This window comes from Mastomys coucha, unplaced genomic scaffold, assembly GCF_008632895.1.
Source record: "Mastomys coucha isolate ucsf_1 unplaced genomic scaffold, UCSF_Mcou_1 pScaffold21, whole genome shotgun sequence".
Taxonomy (NCBI): domain Eukaryota; kingdom Metazoa; phylum Chordata; class Mammalia; order Rodentia; family Muridae; genus Mastomys; species Mastomys coucha.
In genome coordinates, this window is record NW_022196904.1 from 188,543,332 (window position 1) to 188,565,045 (window position 21,714).

The 21,714-nt window shown below is 46.0% G+C and overlaps 1 protein-coding gene across 14 annotated transcripts in view; it reads right to left on the bottom strand.

The window, feature by feature from the left end:
* Positions 1 to 21,714, bottom strand: part of Ablim1 (actin binding LIM protein 1) — a 295,395-nt gene that overhangs the window by 25,324 nt on the left and 248,357 nt on the right. For 13 of the 14 annotated variants that reach the window (XM_031390813.1, XM_031390818.1, XM_031390810.1 and 10 more), the window contains 5 exons: positions 20,743 to 20,801; positions 10,445 to 10,522; positions 9,628 to 9,783; positions 5,177 to 5,212; positions 4,052 to 4,181 (listed from right to left, as the gene is read on the bottom strand). In XM_031390813.1, coding sequence (XP_031246673.1) covers positions 4,052 to 4,181; positions 5,177 to 5,212; positions 9,628 to 9,783; positions 10,445 to 10,522; positions 20,743 to 20,801 — 459 coding nt within the window. Of the gene's footprint in view, positions 1 to 1,963; positions 2,084 to 4,051; positions 4,182 to 5,176; positions 5,213 to 9,627; positions 9,784 to 10,444; positions 10,523 to 15,473; positions 15,522 to 18,435; positions 18,520 to 20,742; positions 20,802 to 21,714 lie in introns of all 14 variants that reach the window. The other variant, XM_031390824.1, reaches the window with a different exon arrangement.

Genomic DNA, 21,714 nt, shown 5'->3' on the forward strand with positions numbered 1-21,714 from the left:
TATCTTCACAAAAGTACTGAGCACCACGCTCGTGACTGCACACGGACCCTAGGACACCTTACCTCACACACCTAATGGCACAGGAGAGAGTCCCTGCTTATGATTCACATGTGAGACAGTGTTCAAAAGGATAAGGGTCAGTTCATGGTCACATAGCTAGCAAGTGACAGAGATGATATTTAAATCCAAGATGTGAGTGTCCCAGACACAAGGTGGGCCACTATATTGCCAAAGATATCATGCTATTTGTACACATGTTGTGTGATTTTAAAGGGCCTATTTAACAAAATTTACGTTTCTGAAAGACCAACAGACAAAGCAGTTTGTACTACTTTAGTGGGTCAAAATGAGAAAGTTTTACCTTGATTTGGTTAAAAAAAAAAAACCCGCCATATTAAGCTCTCATTAAAATAAATAGCTGAAGCTTTTTCTCAGTAATTTCTTTATAGTTATATAAAAATCCTAAAAAAGTAAATAAATAAAATAACCGTGCCACTCAGTTACAAAAATATCCCCTATCAATTAACTATCAATAATGATATTAACTATCAATATCTAACTATTAATTAGCTATTAACTATCAATAATGATTTTAAATATCCAGTTGAGACTTCTGGAAAGTGCTGTGCCTACCCCAAAAGTTTTGCTAATGCTAAATGCTATCCCCAGTCATATAATTTTCTTTAGGGAAAAAAAAAGTAACTTATTTTTATGTACTGGATTGTTTGTCTACATGAATGTATATATACCAAATGCATGCAGTACCCACAGAGACCAATAGAGGGGACTAGACATCCCCAGAACTGGTTTTGAGCTGCCATGGGGTACTGGGTACTTAATGAGGGTCCTCCGCAGGAGCAGAAAATGGGCTTAAGCACTGAGCCCGAGATAACTGTCCACTGAATTCCTAGCACATCTACACTTCAGAGGTCAACTGTTCAGGAGTCCAAGTCATCTAAAGGTAAAAGCCGAGAAGTATTCTATCCACTTAGCTACTCAGCCGAGGCAGATGCATGCACAGGTGTGCCCTGTGAACTGGGGACACAGAACCCTTGACTACCATTTGAAAATAGTCCGAGCTTGCCTCCACCTCCTCCTGCTATTTCTGTTAGTTCATGTGGTCCAAATCAAGATGACATAGCAAGTTAGCAGCTCTCTGGGGATTCTTCACTTAAATGGCCTTTCATAGCCTGCCATGGGCTCTCAGTTCCTGCAGGTGGACAGCCCAAGGCTGAGGATGCTAAGGAAGCTACGTATGCAACAAGGAAGCAAAGAGAGGAGAGGTACAGGGCCAGGAACAGGAGGCAGAGCCTCTTATTCATCATGTAAATATTAAATCAGAGTCACTCACCTCAGTTAGGGAGAGGGAAAAGGAGAGCGGAAGGTGGGGAGAGGGAGGTGGGGAGGGAGGTGGGGAGAGGGAGAGGAGAGGGAGAGAAGAGGGAAAGGGAGCAAGGGAGAGGGAGGGACAGGGAGAGGGAGGGACAAGGAGAGGGAGAGAGAGCCTACGCTGTCAACACATGTTCATGTTGTTCAATGGCTTATCACCATGAAGACAACTTTTCATTATTACTTAATCCTGCTGTGTTTTGAGGAAACATATCACAAATGAAACCCAAGAAAACACCCATGTATATATATTATATTTTGCCACTGACACATACAAAGACAAAATAATAATATATATTTTTCTAATAGGTAGGAGCTAGATCTTAGTTCCTAAGTACACATCCCATTGCTTTGTACAGAGCTCTTGGAAACAATGCATCTCTTGGAATGCGAGATTCCATGCCAGTTCTAAGGCCGCAGTTGGGGGCGGTGAGGACACGGGCAGGCATGCTGATGGGCAGGAAGCTCGGTGACTCTAACTCTCGGAGATACACCTTATTAGCCTTGCTGGGAAGCTAATAAATCTCCACTACACAGGTCAGGCACTTGCCGCCTGCGAGGCCTGCCTCCTTACCTTTGACATGGGGGAGGAAGTGGTGTCGGAAGGGGGGGTTGGGACGGGAGTCGCTGTGGGTGGAGCTGAAGCTGCTGGTGCGCAGGGGAGACCACCTGTGCACACCAGGAGACAAGAGCTCTGTGCAGCAGGGAACCAACCAACCAGGGCAGGGCGAGGTGGAAACAGAAAAGAAGAAAGAAATTAACACGGGAGCAGGGCAGGTGCCTAAGGTGGGGAGGACAGGAAGAGCGTTAATCAGGAATCTGAAAAAGGAGGAAGGCGAGAGAGGGTTAGGAACGGACCTGTGGGCGGGGCTAGGCCAAGGGCGGAGTCTGCAGACAGCCCCAGGTGGACACAGAGTCAATCTCTGGGAATAAATGGCTTGTTGAACATGCTCTCCGGGACAATGGCAAGATAATGCCAACTACACAGCGCCAGGACTGAGCACAGCACGTAGACTCAACAGCTGCTTTTAAAGTGTACTCAACAAATTAACCCTTAGAAATGAGTGCAGACAGCGGACAGTCATTTCAAGAAATGTGAAGAAACATACTTAAAGATTTTTTTTTTTTTAGTTGCAGGCTGATCCCACTGAAAATTGCATTTTATTTCCTATTATGCATAAGGAAATCTCTGTTGCATTAGCTGAGCAGGCAGTTACATAGGATGCTGGCAGTGGTGGGGACTCTGGAGGTAGGGATCCAGGCACTCAGGGAGAATGGACTGTGGATGCTGGTTACACAGACATCACAAAGATGTGATTGGGTTAACTTTTAGGCATCAAAAGCATCTTGGTGTGTTGCACATGTGTGCTATATTAGAAGAGGAGGTGGAGAATGTTCTGACACACCAAAATCATGACAGAAGAGACAAAGCTGTCTCCTGCCCACTGTGTTCACAAGGAAGCTGTAGTGGATGGAGCGGCCACTCCCTTGCTATTCAAGATGCTTTCAAAGGACAATTTCCCCGTGGCCACATGCCACTCTGACAAAGTCAGGGCAGGATTTAGTGGTCTCAGCATATATCATATGTAGAATAATACCAAAGCGATTTCAAATTACCCAAAGAGTAAATAAAAACTCACGGCTAGGCACACGTAAAATGACTATAGTTATATCCTGAAAAGGAACACCCTGAAAACATTCATTTAACATAATCTAACAAATACTAAAAAATACGTTTAAGTCTATGTGGGGGGTGGGGGCACTGAGAACTGACCTCAGAGCCTCACACACGGTAGGTAGGTAAGCACTGTACCATGAGTCATGTCCCAGCCTTGTCCAGAGAAACCCATCTATTAGTGAAGGACCCAGCAGTTTTCAATCCTCTGTGACCTCGAGAACACGGCGGTCTTTCTATACTCTGATCATCCCTATTGGTTTTAATTCTTGGATATTTTATTTATAAGCTAGCATTGGCATACACTTGTTTTCATTAGCCTGGCCAGCAGCGAGAAGCTTAAAATGGAGTCTTCTAGATGCTTCTCCATGATTCCATTTCTCAGGGGACTCTGATCTGTGTTGGGGATTTTGATCCACACACAGAGCTTCTCTTAGAGCCTCAGGGGCTGAGACCTCTAGAGATCAGCACAGGCTAGCCACTCCATTCCCGAGGCTGATTTCAACTCTTGGGACTTGAAAATAGTCTCAAAGTTACCCAGTGGGACTCTCTGGCCTCTCTCTAGAAGGGGCTTGACCACGCATGCACTCACTGTCACACTGCATGCCTAGGGGAGGGCTTTAAACTTTCCAACCAATGGCTCACACTGGACTTCAGAGGATGCAAATCAAACAGAAAAAACATATTTTTCTTTCAGAGATTGTTGTTTTAAGTTTCAGGGGAGTGAGATTTCATCCAGTTCTTTAAAAATATCCTTTCTTCTCAACAGGTCAATGTCAAATGAAATTTAATAGCTCACAGTGAACAAACACAAGGCTAGAATGATTTTAAAGACATACTGCAAAATAAAGACGGACACCAGCTTTCACTTTGTTCTTCCAGAAGGCTAGAAATATTTAGTGGCCAGGTTTTTTAATATGCTACCTATGGTGTGAAAAGATATGTCATTTATTATGTGGAACAGACCCAGGGGAGAGCGATCCTTACCAGGTCGGTGGAAGTGCTGGGGCGAGCGAGATGTAGTTGGAGTGTAACTGTGCCGGCTATACACAGGGGAGTTGATGGAGCCCTGGCTGGTGGACCTGTGGATCATCCGATCCCGGACATCCTGATAACCCTGCAGGAAGATGTGAGAAATCGTGAGTCCAAAACACTTCACACAATTAGTGGAGATTTTTAAGTAAAACCCAGTCTACAGAGGTAGCTGGGAATTGACGTTCTAAGTGTCTTTGTTCAGAGTTTAGGGGGATCCTGGGTCTGTTGTAATTGGCTGCAACACAGTAACCACCAAACCTCCTGGATGATGGCATCCACTTTGAAGCTGGTCAAATGCAAATGTAAAAGGCTGTAAAAATTTCAGTAGTGGATGAGTGGTGGTGGTATGCATTGTTTATAGCACTCTGTTAGAAACAAAAATGCCACAGACTTTTCATCTCAGATTATAGAGAACCCCCACTGTGATCTGTTTGATAAAATTATCCAGCAAGGCTGGTGTGTAGTCCAGCTGGTAGGGTGTTTGCAAGCATGAAGCCCTGGGTTTGATCCCCAGCACTGCATAAAACAAGCAAGTGCATGCCTGTACTTTTAGTGTGCAGGAGATGGAGGCAGGAGGACCAGAAGTTCAAGCTTTTCCTCTGCCACATAGTGAGCTCAGGCCAGTCTGGACTCCATGAGATGCCAGGGTGTTTTGTTTTGTTTTGTTTTTAAAAAAGGTTCAGGAAGCTACATGGCTTTGGATCTGTCCAGAAGAGGTGACTCGCCATGAAGTGCTTCAGCTTAAAGATTATGCTGTAATGACCTCCAGCTATTCTACTTATGTTAGAGTCTATATCACAGAAGTACACACACTGGACAGTGGCTTCAGTTCCTGCAGATGTGTCCTGGCTACTGTTCCTACCAGCAGTGCAGGCTTGGATCAGGAGCAGGCCACTTTTACTCTCTTGTCCCCCTTACAATTGTGCTGCTGTCATATGGTCCTGGTTTGTGTATAAAGCAATCCTTGCAGGCATTGTCATCAATTCTTCTGTCCCTTGGTACATATATGCTTTTCAAATACAGACAAGGTCCAAGCCATTCCCAAGCCACCCATGAATCTGGCCAATCAATACTTACCTCTGCAGATGGAGTTGGAGACAAAGTCCTTGGAGACTGGAAAAAGAAGAGAATTTTAAGTCAGCGTATCAATTAACGCCCTGCCGGTTTTGAGGATGGTAAAAGCATCACTGTAAACACAAAAGCCACCTTCCACAGCTGGCTAACTCAGGGGACAGGGGGCTGATGGGAAATTCTAGCAAGGTCCCCAGGAGACTCGGGGATATTCCTACCCAAGAAGCATGGCTTTAGTGACTGTCTTGTTGGACTGGCTGGAACTACATTCCTTACATAGCTGACTGTGTTTATGATATAACTGGGTGTTAGGACAGCTGAGGAAATGCAGAATTTTGTTAATATGTTTTCTAACTTATTCAGAACCACAGCAATTACTGTAAGATATTTTGGTAGGTCTGTGATGACCCTCATATCACATACTTCTACTGTCTGTTGTTTGGGGTGATTTCTGTCATCAACGGGTGAAGTGCTGTCACCCCAGGACCTTTGCACTAGCATCTCCTCCACCCTCAGTACTTTTTAGACAGCTGCAGAGCTCACTCAACTCCAGTGAGGTCTGGGTTCAAACTCACCTCACACCTTGTGATCCCCATTCACACTTTCCACCGTTGCAATAATTTCCTGCCATCCCTCTGTTCACACTTTCCTTCATCATACTAACTTCCTGTTATTCCCAGTTCACACTTTCTTTCACACTTCCTGTGGCTTTCTGTTCACACTTTCCTTCACGCCTCCCATGACCCCCATTCACACTTTCCTTCATACTTCTCGTAACCTCTCATTCATACTTTCCTTTGCACCTCCTGTGACTCCAATTCACACTTTCCTTCACACCTCCTGTGACCCCCATTTACACTTTCCTTTACACCTCCCGTGACCTCATTCACACTTTCCTTTGCACCTCCTGTGACACCCATTCACATTTTCCTTCACACCTCCCATGACCCCCATTCACACTTTCCTTCATAGTTCTCGTAACCTCTCATTCATACTTTCCTTTGCACCTCCTGTGACTCCCATTCACACTTTCCTTCACACCTCCCATGACCCCCTGTTCACACTTTCCTTTGCTGCACTAACTCCTAACATTTCACTGCACGTCTGCTTCTTTGCTGACTGGCTCCTGCTTGACTCTGTCTACAACCATGTGTTCCCAGTGACAAGGGAGAGGACTTAAGGACTAATTTTGGACTGAGTATTATGTTTACAATAGAATCCAAAAGGCCTTTAACTAGTTAAGAACTATAAACAGAATTTCGGAGGATTTGGCCTGAGCAAGGTGTGGAGTGGAGCACCTCTTGCAAGGTGTGGGGTGGAGCACCTCTCGCTTTTAGGATTTGTTCCTCTTCCATGTTCTCAGTAAGCTGACAAGCTATCCTCCTCACCAGGCTTCCTTATGGTCCTCAGGAGCTATAGCCTACATCTAGGGCTCAAAGCTTTGATGTACCCCTCCTAGAGAGAAGCTAGGCATGACCTTGCCAATGGTTGGCTTGATCCATCCATTCACATACTTTCCAAATATGCTAATAATTACATCCAATTTTAAGTTTACTCTTTGTGTATCAGTGTGTATGTGTATGCGCGTCTCTGTGCATAATTGCATGCGAGTATGTGTGACTTATGTGTATACATGCATATATGTATGTGAGTGTGTGAGTGTACACATGCAGCATGTGTGTGACTGTGTGTGACTTGTGTCTATATATGTGTGCATGTGTGTGTGACTTGTATGTATACATGCATGCATGTGTGTGACTAGGCCAGAGGTCAATGTCAAGTGTCTTTTTCAATTAATTTGTTTTTTGAGACAGTCCTCCATGGATCTGCAGCTTACTGGTTCACACTTGCTGGACAGCAGACCCCAGGAATGCTTGCCTCCACCCCCAGCAACAACATGACAGGCATATGCTGCCTTTTCATGTGGGTTCTGGGAATCAACCTTAGTTCATGTTTTGTGGTAAGCACTTCATTGTCTGGGCTACCTCCCCATCCCTTCCATGTCTTTAAAATAACTCATGGTTCTACAAGGTAAGTGCCATAATCAATGGAAGAAGCGATGCAATAGCTTGCAGTGTTTATTCAGTGGCAAGATCCATGCACTCAAAGGAAGCTTATTAATGTATCTGATTTCTGTCCCAAAGGGGCGTCCCTCTACGAACAAAGAAAGCCTCAGGCCACAACGCTAGGTTGGCACATAACAGTGGATTGTGGGAACTGGTGGGATATTAGCATTTTTGTCAAATGTTAAGTATTAGTCTAATCTAATGATCTCACTCTGGAAAAGCTGACACATTTACTTTCTAAGCTCTGAGTAGGTGGCACAGTCACATTTTAAATGACCTAAACTTCATTTCCAAGCCAAATTTCTGCTTGATATTTTGGTGCTCCAGACAGAGCTACTAGGAGAACACAAAACAAAACAAAACAAAACAAAACAAACACACAACAATAATAACACACACACACACAGACACACACAGAGATACACACAAAGAGACACGCACCACCCAAGAAAGTACACACAGCACAAGGCACCCTTAAAACCACAAAACCCCAACATTTCCCTTGTGTGTATATATATATCTTGAACTTAAAAAGCCCTCTAAGCACTGGCTCAAAGGCCAGTCTTCATGTACCTTGTTCAGAAAGTTTCCCTGAACCTTGACCTCTGAAATTCTGAAATCCAGTGGTAGCTAACAGCCCAGGCCAATCAACTGTCTTGAGATGCAGTACAGCGTGTAAACCACCAGGTGGCACTATGGGAAAATGCAACTCCCTTGCCTGACTGGGGACCTTAATGCCGGCTGTGCTCCAGAATAAAACCCAGAGTAGGAATCAGCAAAGAGGAGGAATAATTATAAATACGCAAAATTATTATAAAACAATAATGCTAGTGTGCATAGCTGGGAACAAATCAAAGCCAGTTACCACATTTTTTTTTTCGAGACAGGGTTTCTCTGTGTAGCCTTGGCTGTCCTGGAACTCACTCTGTAGACCAGGCTGGCCTCAAACTCAGAAATCCGCCTGCCTCTGCCTCCCAAGTGCTGGGATTAAAGGCGTGCGCCACCACCGCCCGAGTCACCACATTTTTATGCCTTTTAGGGGAGCGGTGTGGAGACAGGATTCTCCAAGCTCCTGCTGTGTCCCCAAAGCTAGCATGATGCATGTACCTCAAAGGTTTGGTTCATCTTATGCAAGTCTAGGCACCGAGGGATGGTATAGACTACAGTCTGCTCTAACCTTGACTGCAGGGCCCAGTTAAGTCCACTACTTGATAATATCTCTCTGAATGGAGTCTAATCAGGCTATGGATAACTCCAACTTAAATAATGAATAGGGGCCTGACTGCCACGCTGTGGGAAAGGATGAGTCTGACAGTCTGTTCAAGCTTCCAGGGTCAAGCTGTAATAACAATGAAAATAAATAAAGGGGCTGGGTGTGGTGGTACACACCTTTAATCCCAGCAGGCATATCTCTGTGAGTTGGAGGCCAGCCTGGTCTATAAAGCATGTTCTAGGACAGCAAGAGCACACAGAGAAACCTCGTCTTGGAACAAACAAACAAAACAAACAAACAAATAAACAAATAAGTAAGTGGGGAAATTAGAATAAATTGAAGGGGCCGAGGGAAATGGCATATGATCAGGGTGTGAGGTGGCAGTAGGGAACCTCTAGGAGTTAGCACAGGGGAGAGCCCTCTAGGCTGAGAGGCTCTGGCCTGCTGACTGGGCTGTAGTGAGCCTTAGAAGGAGCCACGGTCATGGCCACTGCCACACTGAGCACAGGCAAGTCTGCCCCTCCTCACTGAATATGAACAAGTCTGCCCCTCCTCGTTGCTCTTCAGTTTCTTGAATCCCTATAAACATCTCCAAGGAGCTGTCTATCATTACTCTATTTTCCTGATGAAGGAACTGGGATCATGGTGGCTGTCACATGACAGTCAAAACCAGCATGTGGTGACACCTTCGGTGGAACCTCAGTTCATCCATGAGCTATCTGCTCATCTATACTGCCTTCCCCTCCATCCTCCTCTTAATAGGTGCCGGAAACTGGAGCTACTCATATTTAAGTGTGTGGTCTTACATCTCATGATCCCTAGAAATGTACTTCCAGGTTATCTCAAGGCCAAGATACTTTATGACCTCTTTCCCTTAATGACCCCCCACAACACACACACACACACACACACACACACACAACCTCAGGTCCCATCCCAGCATGGCTACAGTCCCACACCTAACTCATTAGCAACTGGCTGACCTCCCACTTCCCTGTACCCTCCTCCTTAGGAGAAGGTCATGGGATAGGTTCTGAATCCCTTAAAGCACCAGGTATAGAGCTGCCCAGAGGGTCGACAAAGTCTGATTTAACTTTAATCCCAAACAGTGGTTCTTACACAGGTGGAAAGGGGGCACTGGATGGCCATGTTGTTTGAAGTCCCTGGGAATCCATTACCTCTCCAAGGCTCTGTCTCTCCTGCTTGTCCTCATAGCCTGATGTGTAGAAAGGCTCATAGGTAATGAGATCTGGTCGCTCGATGTCATAGATCGCTTTGACCTTGGGGATAGCTGCTAAATCCTTGTAATCCAGGATTTCGTTGTCTACTTTTGCCTAGCAGAGTTAAACAGAGAGAAAAGTTAATCCTCTATTTTGGTTTGTTGAAAAATTATCTTCAGTGCCATTTATGCCTTGTTTAAAATGGGACTCATAAACCAAGCCAAACGCCCTGCCAAGTAATGTCATGCCCTTTAGGAAGTTGTCCATTGATGCCTCTATTAATAATGGTTAAAAATAAAAAAAATCATCAAAGGCTTAGGAAGGGGTGGGTATAGAATTCAGTGAATAGAGAAATATCTCAACCTTCAGACTAGTTTCTTAATACAGAGAGAAAAAAAACTCAAATAGATAGTCAATAAATCCTCTCGGATGGCAAAATGTAAGTACTGCATATTGAATAAACTAAATATATAAATATCTTTTTAGTAGAATTTAATAACACCAGCAGCAGCATTACAAAATGGGCAATTAATTCCCCAAATACCTGTACACATGTTAGGTGCAACAATCTTTTAAGCCCTATACGTGTGACTGCACCCTCGGGATCTTCTAACAGGATCAGAGCAGAGATTCCTGGGGGTCAGCACCCTCGGGACCTTCTAACAGGATCAGAGATCCCTGGGGGTCAGCTTCCTTTCTTGGACTCTCCATCCGATTGTTCCAATCCTTGAATCCACCTGCTCCCCCAAGTGTCCCTTCTGGAAGTTATACTTACATAGATGGTATGGCCTGGCGAGCCAGGGATGCTGGAGCCTGGCCTAGAGTAGATACTTTCAGAGGAGGTCCTGGTGGGCTGCAAAATAAACAGCGAGTGGCCTGTCAGACTTCTGACCATGCTCTTCTGAACCCAGAGCAGCCTGGGCACCCAAGCTTCATGGGAAACTCAACCAGCTAAGGAAGGAGAGACCCGTAAGCGCGGTGTGGGACCCTTGAGTGTGGCATGGGACCCGTGAGCATGGTGTGGGATGGAAGGTACACACTTGAAGGAAAGGGCCTGAAAACCAGTGTCTCTTCCTTGTCCCTTATGGAACCCTGGGCTTGGACCAGGAGTCTATCTTGAAGCTGTGCATTTCAGCCCAGCTCCATGCCAGTGCAGTGACCCAGCTCCAGTCTGCAGAACCATGGCAGAGCACACCCTGGGGTTATTTCAAGAGAGAAACCTTTGAGGAACCTGGTTCCTCGTCACTGTGCTGGTTTTGCCTCAGTGGCCAATTGAGGTAAAATCACAGCTGCTGGGGCCTCAGGATCAGGTCCCCTCTTCTTCTTCTACCTCGTCATTTGTCACCTGCCCCCTCAAGAGCAGCCTTGTGTCCCTGCCTCCAGCCTTTTATCCTGGCAGCTCCACTGCCCGATCTGCTCTTCCCACCAACTTTCCTTGGTTGGTTCACTTCTTCCTCCAACTTTAACTTGAACTTGCCCCTCAGAGCCTCCCTCTTCCTCAGTCCACAGGCTATTTCCCTTGTAAGTATATCCTCAGGTTTATTACACAGGTTGAGTCTAACCAGAGTCCCTGTGGTGTTGGGAGGCGGTGAGCCCCTGGAAAGATGGAAGAGACTGGGTGTGGGGCAAGAATAGGAGGTACAGAGCAGGCTCAGTGGCTTTTTATCTCTGGGTGGCACATTCTGGAACAGACTATAAAGAAAGCAAAGCCTTCGTGAACGCCTTCCTCTTGTCTGTGTAGCTACTTCTTGGGAAATAAAATCTATGGCGTTAAAACAGAACTCTCGGATACAGTCGGTTTCAGTTTGGTACTTTGAGTAGGACAGGAAGTTCCCAGAAGAACTTGTACTCAGGGTACTGAGTAGCTCATGTCTGAGGCACGGCCACAAAGACAAATTGGCCAGCTCAGGGCAGCAGTGGTCGGATTCACTGTGAAAGGCAGAGCCTGCCTGAGGCTGTGAGCTGCTATTCTCAGGTTGTCTGGGACTTCTGCAATAGCTATGTGGAGGTGGTAGAAGAAATCAGAGCAGAGCGTGGAGGAGGTGTGCCTGAAATCACAGCAGAGCCTGGAGGAGGTGTGCCTGAAATCACAGCACAGCCAGGAGGAGGTGTGCCTGACTTGACAAGCTGAGCCTTCTCCCCAACACCTGCCATGTACCCATCCTCTAATTGTGATTAGATTGACAAGTTCCCAGGAACAATGAATCTCACTGAGAAATATCCCACATTACCCAACAATGTTCAAATATGTCCAGTTTCAAGATCCATTTCCTAGCCCAAATATTAACATGGCACAAGCAAAATGCAGGTCCCTTAAAAAAAGAGATGTTGTCCCTTATAACACACACATGATTGATTGTGTGCATGTGTGTGTGTGTGGGGGGGGTAATGCACATGTAAATGTGTTTGCTCACGTGTGTGTATGTATGTATGTGTGTGGGGGGAGGTAATGCTCATGTGGATGTGTTTGGGGGGGTAATGCACATCAAGTGTGTTCACATGCATACGTGTGTGTGTGTGTGTGTGTGTGTGTGTGTGTGTGTGTATGTCTGTATGTGTAATGCGCATGCAAATGTATTTGAGGGTATATGTGTGTATGTTTGAACATGTATGTGTAAGGGGGTAATGCACATGCAAATATGTTTGTGGATGTACGTGTGTGTTTGTGTATGGGGCAGTGACATGCACATATATGTGTTCATATGGAGGCCAGAGGACAACCTCAGGCATTATCTTCAGGAGTTCTGGCAGCCTCTTTTGAGATAGGGTGCCTACTTTGGTCTGGAGTTCCTATTAGAATCCCCCCTTGGCTTTCCTATCTACACTGGACAAAATACAGCTACATGCAACATGTCAAGGTTACAATCTGCTTCTGGAATTGAGTCACTCTTTTAAATCCTGGTGACACACGTTTTTCATTTTAAAAACTTTGCTCTTCAACTTTTCTACTTAGATGGATTAAGAAGGCAGCACTCCCAACAAACTAAGTCTCCAGGGCTGAATGGGAGCAGAGGGTTACAGCTCCAGGCCCTTAGCCAGGCATATGGAGGTGGTCAATATTTTTCAGACATTGCACCTGGTCTCAGATCTGTGTTCCATACCTACTGAGAATATTCTCTTCAAGTGGGAGATGCATAGACCAGGCTATCTGCAGTTAGCCATAGCTAGAGAACTTAGACTCAAATGTGTCACAGCTTGTCTGTCAGAAGATCTGTCACAGCTACGGGCGCTTTCCTGCCTGGAGTTGTCAGTGTTCTCATTCGGATCCCTTCATACACAGTGACTTCTACCCATGGCTCATCCCTAGCATTTAACACCATGTCCTGTCTGTCACATGGTGCTGGATTTGCTGCTCCTTGGACTCTGCTCAAGGCTTGAACAACACTGGTTTTCACCATCATAGATAGGTTCAACCCATAGAGATTATTTTCCTTTTTGAAGGTAAAATTATTTTTAATAGCTAAACAATCATCTTTAGAGTTTTTATCCTAAATGTAAAGATCCTATTGTTTCTTTTTTTTTTATTATTTTATTTATTTGTCCTGGAACTGAAGTAACAGCTCCGTTTCCAAGCCCTCTCCTAACATATTTTGAGAAGGAGCCTAAGTTGCTCAGGCTGGCCTTAAACATATAATCCTTGAAGGGATTCTAGCCAGCTCACAAACATGGCTCTGGTCAGCCTTGCCCTTCACCTTCATGCTCTCTGCCTTGCTAAAAATCATTACATTATATTCCTACAGCAATCCACCATGTCTGTATTCCCTTATTTGGCCACTGCCTCCATTTGAGGCTGACTATGGAGGTCCAGCTACCAAAGTACTGAAGTCCAGCAAAAGCTCCCTCAGCCTGCCCTAATTAACGCAGCCAATTAAAATGAAACAGTGTGTCCTGACATGGGGTTTTCTATAAGCCACCATTAGCCTATGGCCCCAGCCAACGTCTCCCCTCCCTCTCTCTCCAGAAGCAGACTTTTGTCCCTCCAGGACAAATATCCCTGCCCCCTCTCCCAATTCTTCTGTCTCCGGTCTTTGTGGTTTACTTCCTGCCCTCTGTCCCTCTTAGGCAAACAAGTCTCTGTGCTGAGAACTTGGTCTTGGGGACCCTGAGCTGATACCTGTCCTTTCCAAAATCCTACCTCAGCCTCCAGAAATTTACATTCAATTAGAAACATCTAGGATTTTATAAATCATCATCTTATTATTAAAGCAAAAACAAAAACAAAAAATCAAAACCAAAAACTACAACAAAACTCTCCCATTTTTCCAGCTGTTTTTTTTCCTAATGGATACAAGGTTCAGAACTGTGACCATGACAGTGCCTGACGCCCCCCTAACCCTAACCCTAACCTTAACCCCAGTTCTACAGTATGCAACATAATATCACCCAAATCAAAATTCACTTCAACCTTGAAGCCCTCATTTCCTGAGCGCTGTTTATCAACCTCCAGTGTCCCTCCCTCACTGGATGGCATCTAAATCCTAAGATGACCCACATTTTGTATGTTTAGATGCAATTATTTAACCTACATTACTCACTTCAACTCAGTTGCCCAGTGTCCCCTGGCAGCCTGGTATGAACTGGATTCACTAACTCATTGGTCAGCAGCTTTTGTTTCTAGTTTGCCTTCCAAGGGTTTAGGTGGGAAAAAAAAAGTCACTCTCTTGTCTATATTACACAAATATAATACACATGGAGGTGACTTCAAAGGTATGAAGGTAGGCACTCCGTTTCTATCCCACAGAATGCCCACTGCCCTCCTTTACTCAGGAGAGGAACCGGCTGATGTAGCAGCCGCTGGAAGCGGACACATTGTCACTCTCCTTTAAACACTGTCTCCACACAGCACAAAACCAACAACTTCCGAGCAGAGTCAGAAATCCACGCTGACTTTTCCTGCGCCATCTTAGGCTACAGCTAAGGTGGGTGGGTAGGAGAGCACAGGGAGATACAGGACCTATATACAGCTGTGGTCTCTAAGCGTTTTTTCCAAGAAGATTAGGCAAAGAGTTTAATCTTTGACAGCAGGAAGGAGCCTCCTCTGGGAGGCCAGTGGCACAGAACTGTCCTCAGTCAGCCTTTCAGGAAGGACACTTGCTCTGCTTTGGATTCTCTCAGCATGGTTTCCCACGCTCACTTTTGATTTCAGAAAGGTGTTGTGGTTTTGCTTTTTAAATGGAGAGAGACCTCCCTGGGATACCAAAACTTCACTTCAAATGACCAGGAGAGCAACTGGCAGTGTAATCACTGCTCAGCAGCCGGATGGGAAAAGGCTTTTGCTTTGTTTCAGTAAGCCTTTGAAAAGAAGCCTTCTAACTGTCTGTCAGATGATCCCTTTGTCTACCTGTGTCTTAACAGAGCTACAGTATTGTAAGTAGGATTAAAGAGAAAGAAGTTTGGGCGCTTCCGCTTAAAGAGAAAGAAGTTTGGGCGCTTCCGCCTCCTTATATTTAAAGCTTTTATATTTAAAGCATTAAGCACTTACCAGAAGTCTGGATGTGTAAGTGGAGAAATGACATCAGCACTTACTTTCCTTAGGAGAGAGCTGGAAAGCCCTTTGCTGCCCCACCAGCCCAGCCCGCTTCAGCAGTCCCAGGGTGCTAAGGCTCCTGCATCTAAAGCCATGCTCTAAGAAGGTGAGAGAAACTACAGGGTGATGGGCAACCAGATCAAAGATCTTAGGAGCACCTAGAGGGGCTATTGGCAGAAGGTGGCACCTAGAGGGGCTATTGGCAGAAGGTGGCACCTAGAGGGGCTATTGGCAGAAGGTGGCCGCTTTATCTAAGCACTGCTGGTGTTAACAGTACCTGCCTGAGATTTTTGCTGGAGTTCACCAGACAGGGTGGCGACAGAAGCTGCAGAAGAAGGAATCCTTTTAGAATCTATCTGTACACACTACAGATAGTGTGAAGTGGACTCCTTCAGGGAAAACCATTTGTGCTTGGGGAAGATGAATGAAGATGCCGTAGGTACATACACCTCAGGAACACCATCAGCCTTTGTCAAGGTTGAGGGTCTGGCTGTTTCTGTGGGACTGCCTGCTGACCAACACCAGCAACGAGGCAGAGAATACTGCAGTGACATTACCGAGACAGCAAGCCACATGGCTTCCTTGTTCCACACACACATAAAGCCTTGGACAGCCATCTCCTTGGGAAAATACACATCGGGTACATGTTTAATCTGTCATAGATTTCAATAGCATTATGACACCGCAGGTGAGTGAATGGGTCCCAGAAGGAAAACAGTCTCATGCCCATTTGGTAGGTTGGTCAATTCATGACTTTGCCTTCAATGAACAGCAGCAGGAATGCCTTTTTAAAAATGAATGCAAGTGGGGCTAGAGAGATGGCTCAGCGGTTAAGAGCACTGACTGCTGATCTTTCAGAGGTCCTGAGTTCAATTCCCATCAGCCACATGGTGGCTCACAACCATCTGTAATGGGATCCAATGCCCTCTTCTGGTGTGTCTGAAGATAGTTAGCTACAGTGTACTCATATACACAAAATAAATAAATCTTAAAAAATAAATTGAATGCAGGTGGCCCACACCAGGTTATTACACACTTGGCCATGAGAACACTGTGTGCTCCAGGTATCCTGAATCAACAATGCTCAATGTTTGGCCTACGTGCAAATGTCTCTGCTGCTCCCCTGGGGCTAATTCCTCCAAGTAATTAATCAGAAAGTGTTCCCTTTAAGCGTGGCTTCAATGGCTTCAATTCAGAAGAACAGATGGAGTGACCTCTAAATGTAAACTTTAAAAATGACTTTCGTTTTAGAAGGTGGCTGCTTTGCAGCAAACTCCAGGACTTACTTACAGGGTGTGGAGTCCTGACTGTCCCCAGAGGGAAGGGCAGATGCATCTAACACCACAGCTGCCTCATTTACATGGTGCAAAGGGCTGCTGTACAGGGGAGAGGGCTGTAGCAGCTCCCAGGCTTCTGAAAGATGCTGGTGAGCAACCCTCATCTCTTGTCACCACTGAAGCAGGAGACCTTTACAAATGGCATGCTTTCTCTGCTGGGTCCCTAAGCTGTTTACAACTTTCTGAGTGGAGCTAGTGGTGACTTCATTGATTTTTTTTTTTTTAACAGCTGAATAATGGGAATCAGATGTCCCTTTAGAACAAGGCCAAGAGGGGAGGAGAGCTGATTAAATACAGGTCCCCAGCTCCATCTCCTGCTCCAGATTTCTTAAACTGAAGGGGACAGAGTACTCAGCCCCAAAACTTAGAAACAAGTGAAAATCCATATTTGAAATCCTGCTTCTCAACTCAGGAAAACAGCATCAGTTGACTAAAGCGTCAATGGGGGAGGCGGGGAATGCTCGTTAAGAATGTACTATGATTGAAAAGGAAGCTTGCTGCCTCCCAAGTAGAGGCCCTTGCTCTAAGCAGGCCCATTTAGCAGCAGGGACACCCTTCAGCTACTCCTGTGGTTTCAGGATGCTTCCCTTCTGTTGTCTCTTGGAGCTTTGCACCAGGGCCGAACTTTAAAAATAGAATAAAGATCCTATGCTAACCAAGCTGGTGACCAGGCAAGTACCACGGAGCAGGGCCCGAGGCCTGGAGTTGGAGAGTCCAAGTCTGGAGTGCCTTCCTCTTCACAGGCTCTCCAAGCCTGTGGCCTGCTGTCAGCCTCAGGTCACAGACAAAATCTCGGGGCCTCTTCCCTAAAGGGTTCCTTCCACCTTCAGCTTCTCTAACATGATGGTTTAGTAAAAATGGAAGCCCCCGAGATTGTCATCCTTAGTGAAGTCTGGAAGGCGCAGGCTGGAGGTGGAGGCAGAGATGGAACAGGAGCTTGCAGCAGGGATTTGGAAAGTGTTTCATTTGGGCCTGCGGGGCGGCGCTTCCGAAAAGCTGCCTGTGGTTTCTCAGGTACTTGGAGTCTCCCCCTACTTCTGCTGCAGGCAGCAGTTAGCACCCAACCAAGATAGCCTTGCTTTCTCTGTCACTGTCCACTTGAGCACAGTGGGAAGAGGATGGCTAACAGCAACCTAGCCTTCAATACTAGTTCCTGTCTCACCAAGGGGGAGACTGGGGAAGGTCCCTCCGTGTGTCGGAGGGGAGGCGCGTCGGCGTCCTCTGTAAGATCTTATGAGACCATCTCTCATAGCAATTCTTTGGAAATTCTGCAGGGCATGGCCAGCTTTCCCTTCTCTTCCACCCCACTCACTATGGGCACTGCTGCTCTTGGCTCCCAGCTTCCAGGTGCCCATCCGGCTACCCAGCTGTCCCCACTTCATGTCTCAATCTTATCTGTCCTCACATTTACAACTGCTTCTGTCCTAGAACCACCCCTAGAGAACTCTGCCCTTCTCTGACATCCCCAAGAACATGATCCATCCTACCCATGTCCTGGAGCCATGTCCCAATTTGGAGCCTATTTTACTACGTGTCTTTCCTAACCCTACAAAGCTGGATACATAGCTTCTGGCCCAGCACTATACTGAGCGTGTGGAAAATATTTGTTCAGTGAACAAATGTGGGGGCACAAGACCAAACAGCAGCTTCCTGTGCGCTAGCTTTAATTAAAACATCAGTTCAACCATTGCTCAGAAGGCAAGCATCTATAGAGAAGAAAACCAACCAAGCGGGGCCGTGAGGAGCACTCATGAGGTGAGGGAAGCCGCTGCCCTCTACAGGAGCTGAGAAAGTTAGATGATAAAAGCAGCCTGGGGTGGGCGTGGGGGTGGGGAGGGAGATGGGGGAGAAGCAACAGAAGCCTGGACCTAGGCCGGCTGCTCTAAGCCACACAACGCCAACCTGTAGAGCTGGGGACCGTCCTGTGCGACGAATCAGACTTTTGGGATAAGAGAAATCGGATGAAGAGCGCGGAATGTTTGGTGGCTGCCATGAAACACGAGAGAAAGGAAGAATGAATTTTAAGATAGCCTCATTCAGAAACACTATGAAGAATACATAAAAGGACTGAAGGAAAACAGACAGTCAATAGTGACTGCAGACACGTGTGCTGCTTCAGGGGTCAGTCTGGGGCCCGGTATTAAATGCACATCAGCTGGTCTTCAAATCACAGTATATTTATCTACTATATGCTTATCTATATTCTGACCAGCTCACTGAGTCCTTTGCAATTATTTGACACTGTTGTGTTTATGCCCCAGGAGGGACCCCAAGACTGTTGTTACAAATGCCCCATGAGTTCTTAAATATCAAGAACGTGGCTCACTCTGGCGTTGCTTGGAGCCTTCAAACATTTTCATTTTGCTATGGAAACTGCTCTAATTTGACATATGGTAAAAGGCCAGAAAATCTTGGCTCAAGATGTGTGCGTAGACACACCCTTCAAGCATTCTAGATTAATTCCTCTGTTGAAAACGTACTCTCTCTAAGGCTCAACAGCATCAGCCTGTACCCCAACTCTGGGCCAGACCCTTCCCTCAGGTGAGCCCTGCCCCTTCCTATGGATGATGGTGACCTAGAGCCAACCTACCACCCAGGGAGGACATCAGAGAGAAAAGCTCAGGAATTTTCTGGAAAGCTTACAAAAGGGACAAAACAAAGCAAGAAAATTCCTCTTGACTAGAACCAGTAAAATATTGTACTACTTGTTTTTCCATGAGCTTCTCTAGAGAGTTCGTAGAAATGTGTTCAAGAGTTTATTTTGTTTTGTAATCATTTTAGGGAGAGGATCTGCAATCTGCAGCTATCCTTACAGAAAAATGTGCCCATTCCATTCGGTCTGGCCTCATTAACATTCCTCTCCTTTCTGCACAGAGACTTCATCAGGGATAAAGTTGGGGGAAAAAAGGATTCTTTAGAAAACAAAAGCCACCCTGTAGAGATGGGATGTATGAGGGCTCCTTGGGTGGTTTTTGGGCAGAAGCCCCAAAGCTGCAGTTTTACATCTCTAGAACAAAGTGTCCACAGGCACCAGCTCTAACATTCTGGGAAGGTGGCCTGTTGCCTGAATGCCCGTGCTCCCTCCAAATGCCAAACTCAGTCTGCCTGCTGGATGAATGGACTTCAGGGCCATTAGTTAATAGCTCTCTCTCTCTCTCTCTCTCTCTCTCTCTCTCTCTCTCTCTCTCTCTCTCTCTCTCTCTCTTTCTCTCTCTCTCTCTGTGTATGCATGTGTGTGTGTGTATACTGAAGCTGTATTTCAGAAGCAGGGAAAACCATTCCAATATTGGCAGACACGTCCCTCTGCTTTCCCCCGGCCTTCAATTATTCTGAGGTTTTCTCTTTCCTCTACTTAAAGTTTGCCCCTAACAACAGAATAAAGAGTAAAGTTCCCCATGCATGTATATACGCCAGTAATAAGGATCAAAAGGAGATAAGAAAACAGAGCTGACAATTCCAAAGGGGGCAGTGAAGGGACCTGAAAAATCCACTAAGTGTTCCTTTGATGAATGCCTACTACGGGGAGGCCAAGGGGGCTCCATGACTAAATCTAGACAACAAGAAGGTTAAAGTCAGTCCCTGCTTTCCTTCCCCTGGGACACTAAACAGAGGGACCGGATCAAGCTTGATCCTCACCGTGAGGAGAAGTCAGCTGGGTGAACACCTGGATCAAGGCCGGGCTCTAGCTCTAGGTTAGAGTCTGGGCTTTCTATCTCCAGGAGTGGAGCTCTGCCCTCTAGGACAGCAATGAGGATGGACCAATCATATAGCTGGTGTCAGCATTAGCCTTGCCCCAAGGCTTTATGCCTGAGTCACTTGTACCTTTTGGAGCTAGAGGCTGCTCTTTTGAACTTGGATTTGAGAAATGAGCAAAACGCACCAGAGCTAAGGAATAGCTACAGAGTCTGGGGCAAGATGGTGCATGATGGTTTTAAGCCAAGAGGGTTACCAGGGCTACTTGGTGAATCATTTTCCTCAGCTGTACGAGACACTGAGTGAGGCCAACTGAGTCCAACACAAGCTTGAAACAGCAAAACAGCAATCACGACATATTTACAGTTGGGGGTGGAACCCTCTTAGTTGGTCATTTGGCCCTGGGCCTCAGGTTTTCTACAAGGAAAGCCCATGAAAAGCACTTCCCCAAAGCCCAGGAACTGGTAAGCACACAGCGGTGACCTCCAGGGCGCCCCATTCTGACTGTTTCCTTACCCGCAGCTTCTCCTCGGTCTTGGTGGACTGCTTACAGTCGGGATGCCACACGGTAGAACCTGAAAGACACAATGAACTGCTGGGAACAGAGGAACTAGAAAGAAGGCACAGCCCTGTTAAGCAGACTTCCCACAGTGGCTCAGACCTCTCCATCTCCAGCACAGGGTGCCACATGTGACCTATGACCACGAAGTCACCTCTACCCTCTGGGCGAGTTCTGAGCTTGCTGTACACAGGGCACAATGCAGGGCCACAGAACTAGGCCCGAGAGCAGCCTCACACAAAAGATGTTTCCCTTTTAACAGGGTTATATTGTTTTTCTTATTTGAAGATGTCATTGTTCTTTAAAAGTAACATCTGAGCCTTTACCATTTGCTCCACTTGATCTTAGAATTAAAACCATGCTTACTTCTATAAACATCAAAATACCCAAGGCACTTAACTAAGAGAAGTCAAGTCAAACTCCATGGCCCAGGTCCAGGTGTAAAAGCTACTGAAGTTTTCTTTCGCCCTCATAGTTCTGTGGTTGCCCACACTTTGACTAGAAATCAAATCAACTGGAAACGTTGTTAAACTTAGTTCAACTTTTTAATTAGCACAAGCAAAACCCTTTGGTTTAAACTAGTCAAGGAGATCTCCATTTCTCAGACTGTGAAGCCCCTTCATGGATGACATGGGTGTCAAAGAATTAAAAAGCTTAAAGTCACTCTTACTCTCCTACTCTCTCACCCTCTCTGTCCCTTCTCTCCCCATTACCCTCTCCCTTTCTCTCCACACATTCCTGGCTGGCCTCTCCTCTCTCTCTTTCTCTCTTTCTTTCTTCCTTTCTCTATCGCTACTCCATCCTCAACTCCCCTCCCCATGCTCTAAATAAACTGTATTCCATACTAAAAAGAAGAAGAAGGAGGAGGAAGAGGAGGAGGAAGAAGGAGAAGGAGGAGGAGGAGGAAGAGGAGGAGGGAGAGGAGGAGG